Source organism: Toxotes jaculatrix, chromosome 4 (genome assembly GCF_017976425.1).
Source record: "Toxotes jaculatrix isolate fToxJac2 chromosome 4, fToxJac2.pri, whole genome shotgun sequence".
Classification (NCBI taxonomy): domain Eukaryota; kingdom Metazoa; phylum Chordata; class Actinopteri; family Toxotidae; genus Toxotes; species Toxotes jaculatrix.
Window position 1 is genome coordinate 24,639,402 of NC_054397.1, and position 19,640 is coordinate 24,659,041.

Consider the following 19,640-nt stretch of genomic DNA (forward strand, 5'->3'; position numbering starts at 1 on the left):
ACACGCAATAAGCAATTGCCTCATAATTCCTTCTGTGTTGTTTAGACTGTTTTTCCTCATTGCTGGTTCAATAGAGAAACTACAACATTGATTTCAATGATTAAAATTTGGTGGGAGGACAAAAAAACTAATACTGCATGACCCTTTCATAGTATCTCATTTAAGACACTGTAATGTTACTATTTAGAAAAAATTATTTTTATTGGTTCATATACTTGACAAACTTATGAGTCTATATATGCTCATGATGTTATGTATATGTGTATTTCAATGATGCACCTTAACCACAAAATCACACAACATTTTTAATACACAAAATCAGACAGACAGTTATGTTGTCTTTGTTGATGCTTTATTGGCAGATTTTGTAACTAACAAGACAGAGGCATATAAAGTGGATTATCCAACTGGTTTCTGACAAACACATATTTGGATTAAGTTTGAGACTTTGAGAACATGAGTAACTCAGTTTGCCCACAAAAGTCAGAGAGAGAAAGATAAGTAAGAGTAACAGTGTAAAATATGCTTTTAACTACAAGCAAGATATTCATCATAAAATCAGATGTTTATGCTGTCATCACCTGATCTCACATCAGTGGCTGACCTCCACCTGACTGACTGACTGAGCCTGATTCTCCCCTGACTCTCCAACCAGGATCCCATTTCTGGTGTAGAAGACCTTGGCCAGAGAGGGACTCATGGGGGAGGGAATGTACTCTTGACATTGGTCACCACCAAGACTTGGTGCACACTCTACTATGTAGGAGAAAAAGAAGGTACCATGGTCTAACATGCAGCTGTCTGTCACTTTCCCTTGACGCAGATCAAATGAGCACTCGCCAAGCAGATCACTGTTCCAGTATCCTCTATCCGAATCATAAATACTGAACGCAAGTTTGTTTCTCATGTTGATGGTGATGGGTCCAAATTCAAAAAACTCTGACCATTTAGGATTGTCATCGTTTGATATAATGGCAGTGCGCTTTGTCTGATCACCATATCTTACCTCTACTGAACCGTCTGTTTGACCACAGACATCACCATACAGACCCTCTGCATAAAGCTTGAACACCTTTAATGTTGCGAGACCTTTCCCAGCAGGGCAGCAGTTTGACTTGATGTTCTGGTTACTGTTGCAGACACAAGCACAAGGATCCCTTTTGCTGGATCTGTGCCCAACTTGACAAGATTCTGAGCATTTCTTCAACACTGCATTTTTCTGGATGTACTTCTCCACCTCTTGTTTCAGTCCAGCTCTGGCAGGATGACCACTTGGCAGTATGGTGTGCAGGGGCTTTATGTTGTATTGGACAACATCAGGTGTGGTTTTCAGTGAATTAAGCCAGTTTTTATAGACAGAAGGATCTGATTTACCCTGAAAGAGGATATCAGCTTCATTAATGTTTCCACCAATGATCTCTGTGTTACGCTCGTTAAATGCACTGCTGAAACTTTGGCTCCAGCCTAACTTCTTCTTCTTTTCCTGACAGTGTTTGTACATGGCATTTATACTGGCTGAGTTTGCAAACGTAGCCGAGGCCTCGACGGACAAACAGTCCTTGACCTCTGTTGCAGACACTCCACTCATGGTTGCCGCACAGGTCTTGATGGAAGTGATGGCCTTCATTTCCCCTCCCAGAGACACTTGTATGATGTAATGTGTACCATAGGTGTCGATTAGATGGCGATATGACGTCAAAGTTTTTTGTGAATAGGAAGGAAGAGCTTTGACAGCTGATTGAAATTCATGACTCAGTGGAGGGTTTGTAGCCAGTCTGTATCTGTAAAACACATTTGATTCACTTGTTACCAAGTTGTTTGTTTTCAGCAAAATAACTGTCATTATTTTCAACTATGCAAAACACTGTTAACAAAATCAAAAAAGTCAACAAAAAAGTTAACAAATAACTTAGTCAACAAGTAAGTTCACAGTTGATGTCAAGAAGACAAATATTTGTCCACATACTCACCGGTAGAAGTTACAGTGGACAGAATGGCGAAAGAAGGTGTAGTGGTCTTGTTTTGACTTTCGCATGGCATAGGTAGAATCTCTGGAGTGGGACCCTCCAAAGCCAATGCCAACAGTAACACTGGAGTGTACAGGGATGTTAAGGCCGACTTTCCAATCATTTGTCACAGATGATGTTGAGTCATTGACAAGAGCTTCAACAGAATCATAGATTGTACTGGTGACCCTTAAACTGCACTTGGGGAGGCTTCTCCAGTCCACCACAGCAACTGGGACCTTCTGCTTTTCCTGACTCAGGTAGCTGTTTCTGTATAACCTGCAAGTGCCATTTCCAAACTTCCATGTTTCAGTGTCAATGACGTAGGCTCCTTTCCTCTGCAATGTGACGATGTCGAAGCCTTCTCCACCCAGATTATAACCAGGGACAAAGTGAGCATGTTCACACTCCTGTGGTGTTCCAGGGAAGCTTACACTGGATGGCAGACACAGAGGACTCCATGCCCAGCACAGGAGCATAAGTTGCCACAGCCTCACCATCTGCATGACAAAGGTAAAAAACTCTGAGATAATAAAATGGTATGAGCAAATAAAATAACATTTAAACAAACTTTGAATGTATATTTTCAATATAAATTGGATGACACCAAAGTAATGACTGAGAAATAGGAAGAATATGGTATGAAAGATTATTCAGCTTAAAGTTTCAGATCAGGGAAGAGCTCACAGGTCTTACCTTGCTGTGACTGTTGAAAGCCAGCTCTGTTCAGAGGCTTAAAATATCTGAGCTCTGTTATAGTTTTGATGTGGAGGTGGAGCCTTGAATGGACATGTATTTCTCACACCTCTTATAATTAACCATTTTATTTTAGACCTTGTTTCAGAGTGAGGGGTAGTTGTCAACCTCTCTTTGGTGGTTGGATGTAACATATGCTCACATCACTTGATGCTTCTTTAATGTGAAGCACACTATGTTTACCTGTAATAAAATTTGTAATATAAAATTAATCAAACAAGAAATTACAACAGCACCGAAGGTACATTAGTGTCCTACTGTAGTGTAGTACACTGTGCTTTTACAGCTGTGCAGTGCAATAAAACCCTCTGTAAAGTGATGACCCTCTCCACACACCTCTATAGCATAGTTTATGCTGCCTTGATATTGTATTTTAAAACTGCAAATTTAACTCAATATATAATGAACTGATAATGGGGACTTTATTGAGCACAATTGCCCAGTTTCCCATAACTGCATACAGTACCAGAGAGAAATATGTGGAACATTAGCCCAAAGTGAACTTCAAAATGCAGTCCATACAGTAAAGAGTTAGTAATTTTAAAAGACAACTATTTCTAACTCAGAGTAAGCATCTACCCATCCCATTTCTGTTGTTGAATATGGCCACAGTGGCACCAGGCTTCATAGAGTAGTCCAGATGTTCTCCCCTGCCATATTCTCAAACTTCTCCAGGTGGATTATGAGGTGTGGTCAGATGAGGTATACAATCACTGCAGCTTGTTGTGGTTTTGCCTCTGGGTGTCCTGGTTGTATATGTTTCCAGGCTGCATACAAAGATTTCTACAAGGTGTCATCACCTTGTATTTGTATTAAGTGCAGTAGTTATATAAGTGTTAGTGTATCTGCCCAGGGATTCCAGATGGAAATTAGCTCGTAACTAAATGTCATTTTCCTTTCTCTTTTTATAGATTGATGGATTTTGTTTTTGTTTGTTTTTTCCATATTACCTTACAAATAAATATAATATAGGAAAAAAATTAATTCATCAGCTGACTGAACAACATAAACACTCAAATGAACACCATTTTTACAAGCTCTTTCTGAATGTCAAAGCTCAACCAGGGAGTAAACTCCCCCAAGCTCTGTGCAGGTGAGGGATTCCAAAAAAAATTCAGGTAAATCAATCTGGAAACTTGGAAGCTTTGTTAATTAAAAAGACTTCAAATTATTTGCGTAAACCAATTTACCATGTCTGACTTCCACCAAAACATCTCTGTGACTCCACCTATCATCATACAGACCCTGGGTAGAAAGCTTGAACACCTTTAATGTTGCGAGACCTTTTCCAGCAGGGCAGCAGTTTCACTTGATATTCTGGTTAATGTTACACAAGCACAAGGATCCCTTTCTCCAGAACTGTGTGAAATCTTACAGGTTACATAACATTTCATCAACACTGCATTTCTCTTAATGTACATGTCCAAGTCTCCTTTCAGTCAGTGTTTCCTCCAGTGACGTCTGTGTTATGTTCATTACATGTGCTGCTGAAACTTTGGCCAGAGTCAGTACTTTCAGAACCAGCTGAGGCCTCAGTTGTCACACACTCCTTGGCCTCTACCACCAACAGTCCGCATATCATTACTTCATGTAATTGTGGAAGCAATGACATTCATTTCCCCTCCAAAAAACACTGGCATTTAGAATCATGGAGGTTTTTTTTCCTGTCTATATCTGCAAACATGTAAGTATGAGGGTATAATTAAGTTATGGTCCATCACAGTATTATGTGTGACCCTCCTGAGCCAATCCCAACAGTGTCAGAAGGGTCCACAGGCATATAAAAGACTATGTTTCACTTACCAGACACAGCCAATGTTGAGTCATTGACAAGAGTTGTTTTTGTTTATACTGCCAGAGCCATTGCTCAGCTTGTCTTAGTCTCAATAAAATATTGATCTTTCAGCTACACTGTGATCATGTCAAAGTCTCTGCCCAGATTGAAACCAGGGACCAAGTAAGAATTTTCACACTCACCAGTGAAGCTTACACTAGATGGCAGACACAGAGGACTTCATTGTTCAGCACAAGAGCATGAGTTGCTACAGCTTTTCCATCTTTATGAAAGAGTAAAACAATGGAGAGATGGTAAAATGGCATGGATGTATAATTAGATAAACAAAAGAAGATGGAACTAAGAACATTCTGTGGGTCCTCCAGCTGCCTGAGCTGGTTTATTCAGGGCACTGGCCTCCATGGGCTTCTCCATGGGGTCAAAGGGCAGACAGAGCTACTTAGCCAGGATATTGTCTTTTTCTCTTGGTGCCTGCCTGAGCAGAACATTTTCAAATAATGTTTGTTAACAGGAGGTATGTGGAGGGAGGTTGAGAACCATAGGTAAGCTGGGGTACCCTATACACTATTTCACTCATGTAGTTTCTTTTGTTAGACACACTAGGTTACCAGTTGGTGCCACCCCCTGTATTGGTTTTAGTTAAACCACCTTTTTAAGAGAAGCTAGTTAGCCCTTTTTGTTTGGATATGATTTTCAGAGGTAGGGGGCAGTCAGGCCGGTTTTGTTTTATTGGTTTCATTCATTTGGCACAAACTGATTGGCTCATCCTCCCCCACATTGTTGTGAACCCTCTGTGAATTGAGAGCAACTAAAAATAAATGTAGCTATTTTCCTTGTCAAGCAGTACATCCTTCTCCTGTCTTCAAAGCAAGTCATTTAAATATTGCTACCATTCATTCATTTTTTACCACTTAATCCTCTGTTAGGGTCTCGGGGGAGCTGGAGCCTATCCCAGCTGACTATGGGCGAGAGGCGTGGTACACCCTGGACTGGTCGTCAGTCAATCGCAGGGCTGACACACAAAGACAGACAACCACACAGACAACCACTCACACCTATGGGCAATTTAGAGTAGCCAATTAACCTATGCATGTTTTTGGTATTGTGGGAGGAAGCCGGAGTAACCGGAGAGAACCCACACAGGCACAGGGAGAACGTGCAAACTCCACACCGAAGGGCCCAGACAAATGGACAACACAGCGTGAGCACACATAAAACGTGTTCCTCTGTGTACTCTAATAACACTGTAATAACTAATGTGACAGTATACACACACACCCACAAACTTACAGACACACACATATTTGCTTTGCACGCATAATTTTATCGGTGTCAATCGTGGCAGCCACTGATACCAACATGAGGAGCAAGACACGCAATAAGCAATTGCCCCATAATTCCTACTGTCTTGTTTAGACTATTTTTTCTCATTTATCACCCTGACTCATTGCCCTCCCTCTTTCACTCAAATATGTTTGGCTTCCTTCGTTCTGAGTATAAGTTCCTCCCACTCTAGCACATTTTATGACTCCCCTCATTATCATGTAATTTTGCAGAAGACACAGCAATGTCAACATGATACTTTTACACATTACAATGGTGAAACTGCAACATTGAACTGAATAATTAAAATTTGGTGGGAGGACAAAAAAAAAAACTAATACTGCATGACCCTTTCATAGCATCTCATTTAAGACACTGTAACGTTACTATTTAGCAGAAATTATTTTTATTGGTTCATATACTTGACAAACTTGTGCACCGCACCAGACAGTCTATATGTGCTCATGATGTTATGTATATATATTTCAATGATGCACCTTAACCACAAAATCACACATTTATTAATACATAAAATCAGACAGACACTTATGTTGTCTTTGTTGATGCTTTATTGGCAGATTTTGTAACTAACTAGACAGAGGCATATAAAGTGGATTATCCAACTGGTTTCTGACAAACACATATTTGGATTAAGTTTGAGACTTTGAGAACATGAGTAACTCAGTTTGCCCACAAAAGTCAGAGAAAGAAAGATAAGTAAGAGTAACAGTGTAAAATATGCTATTAACTACAAGCAAGATATTCATCATAAAATCAGATGTTTATGCTGTCATCACCTGATCTCACATCAGTGGCTGACCTCCACCTGACTGACTGACTGACTGAGCCTGATTCTCCCCTGACTCTCCAACCAGGATCCCATTTCTGGTGTAGAAGACCTTGGCCAGAGAGGGACTCATGGGGGAGGGAATGTACTCTTGACACTGGGCACCACCAAGACTTGGTGCACACTCTACTATGTAGGAGAAAAAGAAGGTACCATGATCTAACATGCAGCTGTCTGTCACTTTCCCTTGACGCAGATCAAATGAGCATGTGCCAAGCAGATCACTGTTCCAGTAAGTATCCTCATCATAAATACTGAACGTGAGTTTGTTTTTCATGTTAATGGTGATTTGTCCAAATTCAAACGTCTCACACCATTTAGGATTGTCATTGTCTGCTATAATGGCAGTGCGCTTTGTCTGATCACCATATCTGACCTCTACTGAACCGTCTGTTTTACCAAAGACATCACCATACAGACCCTGTGCATAAAGCTTGAACACCTTCAATGTTGCGAGACCTTTCTCAGCAGGGCAGCAGTTTGAATTGAGGTTCTGGTTACTGTTGCAGACACAAGCACAAGGATCCCTTTTGCTGGATCTGTGCCCAACTTGACAAGATTCTGAGCATTTCTTCAACACTGCATTTTCCTTGATGTACTTCTCCACCTCTTGTTTCAGTCCAGCTCTGGCAGGATGACCACTTGGCAGTATGGTGTGCAGGGGCTTTATGTTGTATTGGACAACATCAGGTGTGGTTTTCAGTGAATCAAGCCAGTTTTTATAGACAGAAGGATCAGATTGCCCCTGAAAGAGGATATCAGCTTCATTCATGTTTCCACCAATGATCTCTGTGTTACGCTCACTAAATGCACTGCTGAAACTTTGGCTCCAGCCTAACTTCTTCTTCTTTTCCTGACAGTGTTTGTACATGGCATTTATACTGGCTGAGTTTGCAAACGAAGCCGAGGCCTCGACGGACAAACAGTCCATGACCTCTGTTGCTGACACTTCACTCATGGTTGCCTCACAGGTCTTGATGGAAGTGATGGCCTTCATTTCCCCTCCCAGAGACACTTGCATGATGTAATGAGTACCATAGGTGTCGATTAGATTGCGATATAACGTCAACGTTTTTAGTGAGTAGCGGGGGAGAGAGTTGACAGCTGATTCAAAGTCATGACTCAGTGGAGGGTTTGTAGCCAGTCTGTATCTGTAAAACACATTTGATTCACTTGTTACAATTTAAGTTGTTTTCATCAATGTCATTATTTTCAATTATCTAAAGCACTGTAGAGCAAAGAATCTCTCACTTGAGGACTAGTTATCAAAATCAAAAAAGTCAACAAAAAAGTTGACAAATAACTTAGTCAACAAGTAAGTTCACAGTTGATGTCAAGAAGACAAATATTTGTCCACATACTCACCGGTAGAAGTTACAGAAGACAGAATGGCGACAGAAGGTGTAGCGGTCTTGTTTTGACTTTTGCATGGCATAGGTAGAATCTCTGGAGTGGGACCCTCCCAAGCCAACACCAAGAGTAACCCTGGAGCCTACAGAGATGTCGAGGCCGACTTTCCAATCATTTGTCACAGATGATGTGGAGTCATTGACAAGAGTTTCAACAGAATCATAGAGTATACTGGAGACCTTTAAACTGCACTTGGGGAGGCTTCTCCAGTCCACCACAGCAACTGGGACCTTCTGCTTTTCCTGACTCAGGTAGCTGTTTGTGTATAACCTGCAAGTGCCATTTCCAAGCTTCCATGTTTCAGTGTCGATGACGTAGGCTCCTTTCCTCTGCATTGTGACAATGTCGAAGCCTTCTCCACCCAGATTGTAACCAGGGACAAAGTGAGCATGTTCACACTCCTGTGGTGTCCCAGTGAAGCTTACATTGGATGGCAGACACAGAGGACTCCTTGCCCAGCACAGGAGCATGAGTTGCCACAGCCTCACCATCTGCATGACAAAGGTAAAAACGCAGAGATGATAAAATGGTAAGAGCAAATAAAATAACTTTTAAACAATGAAAACTTTGAATGTATATTTTCAATATAAATTGGATGACACCAAAGTAATGACTGAGAATATGGTATGAAAGATTGTTCAGCTCAAAGTTTCAGATCAGGGAAGAGCTCACAGGTCTTACCTTGCTGTGACTGTTGAAAGCAAGCTCTGTTCAGAGCTATAACAGTGCTCAGATTCTTATAGTTTTGATGTGGAGGTGGAGTCTTGAATGGACATGTATTTCTCACACCTCTTATAATTAACCATTTTTTTAGACCTTGTTTCAGAGTGAGGGGTAGTTGTCAACCTCTCTTTGGTGGTTGGATGTAACATATGCTCACATCACTTGATGCTTCTTTAATGTGAAGCACACTATGTTTACCTGTAATAAAATTTGCAATATAAATAAAATTAAACAAGAAATGACAATAGCACCGAAGGTACATTAGTGTCCTACTGTAGTGTAGTACACTGTGCTTTTACAGCTGTGCAGTGCAATAAAACCCTCTGTAAAGTGATGACCCTCTCCACACACCTCTATAGCATAGTTTATGCTGCCTTGATATTGTATTTTAAAACTGCAAATTTAACTCAATATATAATGAACTGATAATGGGGACTTTATTGAGCACAAGTGCCCAGTTTCCCATAACTGCATACAGTACCAGAGAGAAATATGTGGAACATTAGCCCAAAGTGAACTTCAAAATGCAGTCCATACAGTAAAGAGTTAGTAATTTCTAACTCAGAGTAACCATCTACCCATCCATCCATATTGCAATATTTTTACTTGATTTTCATTATACTATACTTTTATTTTGTTTTCACTTCACTTATTTATTCTAGAATTTTTTTCTCTTACCTCACACTATGTGCAATTTTCCTCTTTTTTTCATTTTCAACTGGGAGTTAAGCAACAGTAAGAATTTCCCTACGGGTATTAATAAAGTTATTCTGATTCTGATTCTGATCCCATTTCTGTTGTTGAATATGGCCACAGTGGCACCAGGCTTCATAATGTAGTCCAGATGTTCTCCCCTGCCATATTCTCAAACTTCTCCAGGTGGATTATGAGGTGTGGCCAGATGAGGTATACAATCACTGCAGCTTGTTGTGGTTTTGCCTCTGGGTGTCCTGGTTGTATATGTTTCCAGGCTGCATACAAAGATTTCTACAAGGTGTCATCACCTTGTATTTGTATTAAGTGCAGTAGTTATTATTATTAGTGTTAGTGTATCTGCCCAGGGATTCCAGATGGAAATTAGCTCGTAACTAAATGTCATTTTCCTTTCTCTTTTTATAAGATTGATGGGTTTTGTTTTTGTTTGTTTGTTTTTTACATATTACCTTACAAATAAATATAATATAGGAAAAAAATTAATTCATCAGCTGACTGAACAACATAAACACTCAAATGAACACCATTTTTACAAGCTCTTTCTGAATGTCAAAGCTCAACCAGGGAGTAAACTCCCCCAAGCTCTGTGCAGGTGAGGGATTCCAAAAAAAATTCAGGTAAATCAATCTGGAAACTTGGAAGCTTTGTTAATTAAAAAGACTTCAAATTATTTGCATAAACCAATTTACCATGTCTGACTTCCACCAAAACATCTCTGTGACTCCACCTATCATCATACAGACCCTGGGTAGAAAGCTTGAACAGCTGAGCTTGTAGGATGGGGTTTACAAATTTTGGGGTTGTAGTTTGGTGCAGCTCTCATTTATTAGTAAGTCCTTGTTACATGCCAGACTGGAGTGTTTGTGTGTGTGTTCTTTCTCTCCTGGTTTTCCTCCTCTCTCCTCCTGGTTTTTCTCTCCTCCCCTCTTTGCTCTCGAGGTGCCATCTACATGATTAGTTTTCCCCTGTGACTTGCTGCCTGCATCCAAGCAACTAGAATAAAAAGACCACACTTGCAGAGCATCTCTCTCTCTTTTTCCTTGGTGCCTGCCTGAGCAGAAAATTTTCAAATAATGTTTGTTAACACAAGGTATGTCGAGCAGTTGTACGTCCTTCCCCTTCCTTCAAAGCAAGTCATGTCACTATTGCTGCCTGACATGATGAATTGAATTGTGCCTGTCAACCAATGGACAACAAGGCGTGAGCACACATAAAACGTGTTTCTGTGTATTCTAACAACAATAACCAATGTGACAGTATATATACACACACACACACACATATATTTGCTTTGCACACATAATTTTATCTGTGTCGATCGCGGCAGCCACTGATACCAACATGAGAAGCAAGACACGCAATAAGCAATTGCCCCATAATTCCTACTGTCTTGTTTAGACTATTTATCTCATTTATCACCCTGACTTGTTGCCCTCCCTCTTTTACTAGAATATGTTTGGCTTCCTTCGTTCTGAGTGTCACTTCCTCCCACGCTAGCACATTGATGGGTTTTGTTTTTGTTTGTTTTTTACACATTCCCTTACAAATAAATATAATATAGGAAAAAAATTAATTCATCAGCTGACTGAACCACATAAACACTCAAATGAACACCATTTTTACAAGCTCTTTCTGAGTGTCAAAGCTCCCCCAGGGAGTAAACTCCTCCAAGCTCTGTGCAGGTGAGGGATTCCAAAAAAGTTTCAGGTAAATCAATCTGGAAACTTGGAAGCTTTGTTAATTAAAAAGACTTCAAATTATTTGTATAAACCAATTTACCATGTCTGACTTCCACCAAAACATCTCTGTGACTCCACCTATCATCATACAGACCCTGGGTAGAAAGCTTGAACACCTTTAATGTTGCGAGACCTTTTCCAGCAGGGCAGCAGTTTCACTTGATATTCTGGTTAATGTTACACAAGCACAAGGATCCCTTTCTCCAGAACTGTGTGAAATCTTACAGGTTACAGAACATTTCATCAACACTGCATTTCTCTTAATGTACATGTCCAAGTCTCCTTTCGGTCAGTGGTGTCTGTGTTACATTCATTACATGTGCTGCTGAAACTTTGGCCAGAGTCAGTACTTTCAGAACCAGCTGAGGCCTCAGTTGTCACACACTCCTTGGCCTCTACCACCAACAGTCCACATATCATTACTTCATGTAATTGTGGAAGCAATGACATTCATTTCCCCTCCAAAAAACACTGGCATTTAGAATCATGGAGGTTTTTTTTCCTGTCTATATCTGCAAACATGTAAGTATGAGGGTATAATTAAGTTATGGTCCATCACAGTATTATGTGTGACCCTCCTGAGCCAACCCCAACAGTGTCAGAAGGGTCCACAGGCATATAAAAGACTATGTTTCACTTACCAGACACAGCCAATGTTGAGTCATTGACAAGAGTTGTTTTTGTTTATACTGCCAGAGCCATTGCTCAGCTTGTCTTAGTCTCAATAAAATATTGATCTTTCAGCTACACTGTGATCATGTCAAAGTCTCTGCCCAGATTGAAACCAGGGACCAAGTAAGAATTTTCACACTCACCAGTGAAGCTTACACTAGATGGCAGACACAGAGGACTTCATTGTTCAGCACAAGAGCATGAGTTGCTACAGCTTTTCCATCTTTATGAAAGAGTAAAACAATGGAGAGATGGTAAAATGGCATGGATGTATAATTAGATAAACAAAAGAAGATGGAACTAAGAACATTCTGTGGGTCCTCCAGCTGCCTGAGCTGGTTTATTCAGGGCACTGGCCTCCATGGGCTTCTCCATGGGGTCAAAGGGCAGACAGAGCTACTTAGCCAGGATATTGTCTTTTTCCCTTGGTGCCTGCCTGAGCAGAACATTTTCAAATAATGTTTGTTAATGGTACTGTTTACATCCCCATTGTTAATGTAGGGATTGAGGATGCTGTGCTGTACCCTTGCACTATTTTAGGTACAGTGAGCCATGCCCACCTCGTTGGCCTGCTCTCAGGTCTTGAAGAGAAAAGGTATTTGCTACAGCCTCATGCCTACTACAGCTTTTCAGATTGTGACTAGCTCAGTGCAGGATAAGATTGCTGGTGTCAGGTCAGGTCCCTGCTGCAAAGGTATAGTGGTGTCTTCTCTGCACATGAGGGAGATATAGGCTGTACTGACCTCATTTCTCATGATATCCCTTTAGTAGATGAGGTGCCTGTACGTCAGAGATACAGACGCATCCCTCCATCAGAGTATGAAGCAGCGAAGGCCCACATTCACCGGCTCTTAGAAGCACAGGTGATCAGGGAAAGTCGTAGCCCCTTTGCTTCCCCCATTGTGCTGGAAAAGAAAAAAGCTGGCAGCCTTTGTTTGTGTGTGGACTACAGACTCCTGAACAGCAAGACCCGCAGAGATGCATTTCCCCTGCCTCGCATAGAAGAGTCCCTGGACGCCCTGTCTGGGGCTCGCTGGTTCTCAACCCTCGACTTGGCTGCAGGGTACAACCAAGTGCCAGTCACTGAGAAAGACAAGATGAAGACTGCATTCTGCACTCCCTTTGGTCTGTTTGAGTGGAACAGAATGCCATTTGGGCTGTGCAATGCCCCAAGCATGTTCCAGAGATTAATGGAGAGAATCTTTGGAGACCAGCATTGTCAATCATTGTTGCTGTACCTTGATGATGTTGTTGTTTTCTCCTCCACTGTAGAAGAGCATGTTCAACGTTTGGATGCTGTTCTGGGCTGCCTGCAGCAAGAAGGTCTTAAAGCCAAGCTGGAAAAGTGCTCGTTCTTCAGGCCAGAGGTGAGCTACTTGTGTCATGTTATATCCAAAGACGGTGTGTCAACAGACCCTGGCAAGATAGAAGTAGTCTCAAAATGGCAGCAACCTAACCATGTTTCTGAGCTGCGCTCTTTTTTAGGATTTGCAAGCTATTATAGATGCTTCATTGAGGGGTTCGCTAAGCTGGCTGCCCCTTTGCACCACCTGGTTGCTGAGCTGACTGGCACAAAGTCCCGAAAACCTTCTGGAAGGAGCCTGCCTGCTGCATGGACAGATGAGTGTGAGCAGAGCTTAAAGGGCCTAAAAACTATGTTGGTGTCTGCTCCAGTGCTGGCTTATGCCAACTTCTCCTTGCCCTTCATTTTAGAGGTTGATGCCAGCTACAGTGGACTGGGTGCGGTACTGTCTCAGGAACAAGATGGTAAGGTCAGACCCATAGCCTATGCTAGTTGTGGCCTTAAGCCCACGGAGCGCAACATGAACAATTACAGTTCCATGAAACTGGAGTTCTTGGCCTTAAAATGGGCTATGACTGAGAAATTCAGAGACTACCTGTTGGGGCAGAAATGTGTGGTGTACACCGACAATAACCCCCTCAGTCATTTGTCCACAGCCAAGCTAGGAGCTACAGAGCAGCGCTGGGCTGCACAACTTGCTGCATTTGATTTCACAATCAAGTATAAGCCAGGTCAAAATAATCAGAATACAGATGCCCTGTCAAGGCAGCATCCAGCTAGTGCAAGCATGACTGAATCCATAGCTTCTGGGATCTCAGTCCCACAGTCAATGCAGCAGGCTATTGATGCTAACCCAGCAACTCAGGCTATCCAGGCAACTATCTCAGCTTTCCCCTGCCACACTCAGTCGACTTGCGTGTTTTACAGGAGACTGATCCAACCATTAAGGAATTCCTGCAGTTTTGGACCCGAAAGAAGGGCCCTGATGCAGCTGAACGACAGCAGGTCTCTAAGAGTGTTCTGGTCCCATTGTCAGACAATGGGACCGGATGGTTGATAGAGATGGAGTGCTCTTCCGCAGGGTCTGCCGGCCCAAGGGAGAAGAGGTTCTTCAGCTGGTACTGCCTGTGTCCCTGAAGAGTCAAGTCCTGCAGCGGCTGCATCATGAACATGGACATCAAGGCATTGAACGGACAACTGACTTGGTCCAACAGCAGTGCTATTGGCCTGGGATGCACCATGACATCAAACAGTGGTGCCAAGAGTGTGAATGTTGTCAAGTGGCCAAAGACACCCGACCGGCTGCCAGAGCCCACATGGGACATTTGCTTGCCTTTCGCCCAAACCATATACTTGCAGTTGACTTTACTATGCTTGAGCCATCAAAGAATGGGATGGAGAATGTCCTTGTTATGACAGATGTTTTCTCAAAGTACACTCAAGTAATCCCTACCCATGACCAACAGGCTTCTACAGTTGCCAAGGTGTTGGTCAATAAGTGGTTCTGCAGGTTTGGAGTGCCCAGTCGCATCCACTCAGACCAAGGCAGGAGTACCCTCATCCAACAGCTCTGCAGTATGTATGGCATTGAGAAAAGTCACACCACCCCCTACCATTCAGCAGGTAACGGCCAGTGTGAACGATTCAACCGCACTCTACACAACCTTCTACGCACCCTTCCTGTTACCAAGAAGAGGGATTGGTCAAGTTACCTGCCACAAGTAATATTCCCTTACAATACCACAGCACATCAGTCCACTGGTGAGTCCCCATTTTTCTTGATGTTCGGACAAGACCCTCAGTTACCTGTTGATTTCCTTTTGGGCAGAGTATCAGAACCTGCACCTGGCAGCACCCATGACTGGATTGTGGAGCATCAGACCCGGCTACGCCATGCTTTCGAGGGTGCTACAAATCATCTGGAGACTGCAGCTGAAAAACGTAAGAAGCGTCATGATCAACATGTGAACGATACCTGCAGGAAGGCCAATTGGTCTACCTCCGGGATGTTGGAGTTAGAGGTCGTCACAAGATCAAAGACATCTGGAGTGCTGTAGTATACAAAGTACTGAGGGCCCCAACAGTAGGAGGATCAGTGTACACCATTGCCCCGGTGAATGACCTTGACCAGGTAAAACATGTCCATCGTGCATTGCTGAAAAGTAAACTGGATCATGTGATTGACTGCCCGTCTAGTGAGTCACCACCGGGGAGAGAGCCCTCTCCAGTGGGTGAGTCCCCACAGGATGGTGAGTGGTTTGTGGCAGTCTCTGATCTTACTCCTACACCTGTGAACACCCAATCCAGCCCACCAGCTCAAGCTCCTCTTCCAACACAGCAAGCAGTGAGGTCACCCTCTACAAATCAGCATCAGGCAAGTCATCTTTTTGGTACAGCTGACGGTTCCCCAGCCAGTGCAGCATTCTTGAGGAGTGTGCCTGTCAACAAATGGACAACACAGCGTGAGCACACAAAAACATGTTCCTCTGTGTACTCTAACAACACTGTAATAACTAATGTGAAAGTATACACACACACACACAAACTTACACACACACATATATTTGCTTTGCACGCATAATTTTATCAGTGTCAATCGTGGCAGCCACTGATACCAACATGAGGAGCAAGACACGCAATAAGCAATTGCCTCATAATTTCTACTGTCTTGTTTAGACTATTTTTTCTCATTTATCACCCTGACTCATTGCCCTCCCTCTTTCACTCAAATATGTTTGGCTTCCTTCGTTCTGAGTATAAGTTCCTCCCACTCTAGCACATTTTATGACTCCCCTCATTATCATGTAATTTTGCAGAAGACACAGCAATGTCAACATGATACTTTTACACATTACAATGGTGAAACTGTAACATTGAACTCAATAATTAAAATTTGGAGGGAGGACAAGAAAAAGTAATACCGCATGACCCTTTCATATCATCTCATTTATGACACTGTAACGTTTCTATTTAGCAGAAATTATTTTTATTGGTTCATATACTTGACAAACTTGTGCGCCCCACCAAACAGTCTATATGTGCTCATGATGTTATGTATATATATTTCAATGATGCACCTTAACCACAAAATCACACATTTATTAATACATAAAACCAGACAGACACTTATGTTGTCTTTGTTGATGCTTTATTGGCAGATTTTGTAACTAACAAGACAGAGGCATATAAAGTGGATTATCCAACTGGTTTCTGACAAACACATATTTGGATTAAGTTTGAGACTTTGAGAACATGAGTAACTCAGTTTGCCCACAAAAGTCAGAGAAAGAAAGATAAGTAAGAGTAACAGTGTAAAATATGCTATTAACTACAAGCAAGATATTCATCATAAAATCAAATGTTTATGCTGTCATCACCTGATCTCACATCAGTGGCTGACCTCCACCTGACTGACTGACTGACTGAGCCTGATTCTCCCCTGACTCTCCAACCAGGATCCCATTTCTGGTGTAGAAGACCTTGGCCAGAGAGGGACTCATGGGGGAGGGAATGTACTCTTGACACTGGTCACCACCAAGACTTGGTGCACACTCTACTATGTAGGAGAAAAAGAAGGTACCATGGTTTAACATGCAGCTGTCTGTCACTTTCCCTTGACGCAGATCAAATGAGCACTTGCCAAGCAGATCACTGTTCCAGTAAGTATCCTCATCATAAATAGTGAACGTGAGTTTGTTTCTCATGTTGATGGTGATGGGTCCAAATTCAAACTTCTCTGACCATTTAGGATTATTATTGTTTGATATAATGGCAGTGCGCTTTGTCTGATCACCATATGTGACCTTTACTGAACCGTCTGTCTGACTCCACCTATCACCATACAGACCCTGTGCATAAAGCTTGAACACCTTCAATGTTGCGAGACCTTTCTCAGCAGGGCAGCAGTTTGAATTGAGGTTCTTGTTACTGTTGCAGACACAAGCACAAGGATCCCTTTTGCTGGATCTGTGCCCAACTTGACAAGATTCTGAGCATTTCTTCAACACTGCATTTTTCTGGATGTACTTCTCCACCTCTTGTTTCAGTCCAGCTCTGGCAGGATGACCACTTGGCAGTATGGTGTGCAGGGGCTTTATGTTGTATTGGACAACATCAGGTGTGGTTTTCAGTGAATTAAGCCAGTTTTTATAGACAGAAGGATCAGATTGCCCCTGAAAGAGGATATCAGCTTCATTAATGTTTCCACCAATGATCTCTGTGTTACGCTCGTTAAATGTGCTGCTGAAACTTTGGCTCCAGCCTAACTTCTTCTTCTTTTCCTGACAGTGTTTGTACATGGCATTTATACTGGCTGAGTTTGCAAACGTAGCCGAGGCCTCGACGGACAAACAGTCCTTGACCTCTGTTGCAGACACTCCTTTCATGGTTGCCTCACAGGTCTTGATGGAAGTGATGGCCTTCATTTCCCCTCCCAGAGACACTTGTATGATGTAATGTGTACCATAGGTGTCAATTAGATCGCGATATAGCGTCAAAGTTTTTTGTGAATAGGAAGGAAGAGCGTTGACAGCTGATTGAAATTCATGACTCAGTGGAGGGTTTGTAGCCAGTCTGTATCTGTAAAACACATTTGATTCACTTGTTACCATTTAAGTTGTTTGTTTTCAGCAAAATACCTGTCATTATTTTCAACTACGTTAAGCACTGTAAAACAAAGAATTTCTCACTTGAGGACTAGTTAAGAAGTCAACAAAAAAGTTAACAAGTAACGCCATTAACAAATTAGTTCACAGTCGATGTCAAGAAGACAAATATTTGTCCACATACTCACCGGTAGAAGTTACAGTAGACAGAATGGCGAAAGAAGTTGTAATGGTCTTGTTTTGACTTTTGCATGGCATAGGTAGAATCTCTGGAGTGGGACCCTCCAAAGCCAACACCAAGAGTAACACTGGGGTCTACAGGAATATCGAGGCCGACTTTCCAATCATTTGTCACAGATGATGTGGAGTCATTGACAAGAGCTTCAACAGAATCATAGATTGTACTGGTGACCTTTAAACTGCACTTGGGGAGGCTTCTCCAGTCCACCACAGCAACTGGGACCTTCTGCTTTTCCTGACTCAGGTAGCTGTTTGTGTATAACCTGCAAGTGCCATTTCCAAGCTTCCATGTTTCAGTGTCGATGACGTAGGCTCCTTTCCTCTGCGTTGTGACAATGTCGAAGCCTTCTCCACCCAGATTGTAACCAGGGACAAAGGGAGCACGTTCACACTCCTGTGGTGTTCCAGGGAAGCTTACACTGGACGGCAGACACAGAGGACTCCATGCCCAGCACAGGAGCATGAGTTGCCACAGCCTCACCATCTGCATGACAAAGGTAAAAACACAGAGATGATAAAATGGTAAGAGCAAATGAAATAACATTTAAACAATGCAAACTTTGAATGTATATTTTCAATATAAACTGGATGACTCTAAAGTAATGACTGAGAAATAGGAAGAATATGGTATGAAAGATTGTTCAGCTCAAACTGTTAGTTTCAGATCAGGGGCGAGCTCACAGGTCTTACCTTGCTGTGACTGTTGAAAGCAAGCTCTGTTCAGAGGCGTAAAATATCTGAACTCTGTTATAATTCTGATGTGGAGGTGGAGTCTTTACTGCCCAGACCTTGTTTCAGAGTGAGGGGTATTTATGAACCATTTCTGGAGGGTGGTTGGATGTGGATATTTCATGTCATTTATTGCTTCTTCAATGTGAAGCACACCGTGTTTATAAATCAGATTAATCAACCAAGAAATTACAATACCACTGAAGATGCAATCTCTGCTTCTTGCTCTGGGTGTACCCACTTTACAACCAGTGATTCATCAATCTGACTGATGAACCAGACACTAATGTACTTGAACTCCAGCTCATGGCACAGTGGCTCCCTTAACTCTGCCCACTGATCTGGCACGAGCCCCAGTATATGCTGGAGCTTCTGGTCCAATGACATCAAAATGATTACATCATCTGCAAAAACACAGCATTAAAGATCTCCTCATGTGTGCCAACACAATATGTCTGTAAACATCACAAACCAACTCTGATGGAGCCAAACTATCATTGAAAACAGACTTGACTTTTTATCAACTTGACAATAAGCAAACGCAAACTGTTATGACCCCTCCAGGGTCCTTTCAAGAGTAAAGAGCTATTCACTATTTCATGACTAGAGTATAATCAACAGTGTTAATGTCAAAGTTCTCAGCCTTAAAGCTTCACAGACCATCCCAATTTGCCAGGCCATAGGCTCTGGTCATTACTACCCAACAACAATGAGGTCAACCAAAATTTTATCCAGCGCCTTCAATATCTCAAGACAAATATGATTCACTCCTACTTCCT

General features: G+C 42.1%; 3 protein-coding genes across 3 annotated transcripts; all 3 read right to left on the bottom strand.

The window, feature by feature from the left end:
• Nucleotides 1–338: 338 nt before the first annotated feature.
• Nucleotides 339–2,725, bottom strand: LOC121180437 (perforin-1-like). Its single transcript, XM_041035847.1, has 3 exons — nucleotides 2,703–2,725; nucleotides 1,971–2,506; nucleotides 339–1,781 (listed from the first exon to the last, which is right to left on the bottom strand). The coding sequence occupies exons 2-3, from the start codon at nucleotides 2,504–2,506 to the stop codon at nucleotides 593–595; spliced, it is 1,725 nt and encodes a 574-aa protein (XP_040891781.1). The 5' UTR covers nucleotides 2,703–2,725; the 3' UTR covers nucleotides 339–592.
• Nucleotides 2,726–6,437: 3,712 nt separating this feature from the next.
• On the bottom strand, nucleotides 6,438–8,842 carry LOC121180435 (perforin-1-like). The gene is made up of 3 exons (XM_041035845.1): nucleotides 8,819–8,842; nucleotides 8,093–8,628; nucleotides 6,438–7,878 (listed from the first exon to the last, which is right to left on the bottom strand). Exons 2-3 carry the CDS (start codon nucleotides 8,626–8,628, stop codon nucleotides 6,684–6,686), a joined length of 1,731 nt encoding a protein of 576 aa, XP_040891779.1. The 5' UTR covers nucleotides 8,819–8,842; the 3' UTR covers nucleotides 6,438–6,683.
• Nucleotides 8,843–16,422: 7,580 nt separating this feature from the next.
• Nucleotides 16,423–18,848, bottom strand: LOC121180719 (perforin-1-like). The gene is made up of 3 exons (XM_041036339.1): nucleotides 18,823–18,848; nucleotides 18,081–18,616; nucleotides 16,423–17,866 (listed from the first exon to the last, which is right to left on the bottom strand). The coding sequence occupies exons 2-3, from the start codon at nucleotides 18,614–18,616 to the stop codon at nucleotides 16,672–16,674; spliced, it is 1,731 nt and encodes a 576-aa protein (XP_040892273.1). The 5' UTR covers nucleotides 18,823–18,848; the 3' UTR covers nucleotides 16,423–16,671.
• Nucleotides 18,849–19,640: the final 792 nt, after the last annotated feature.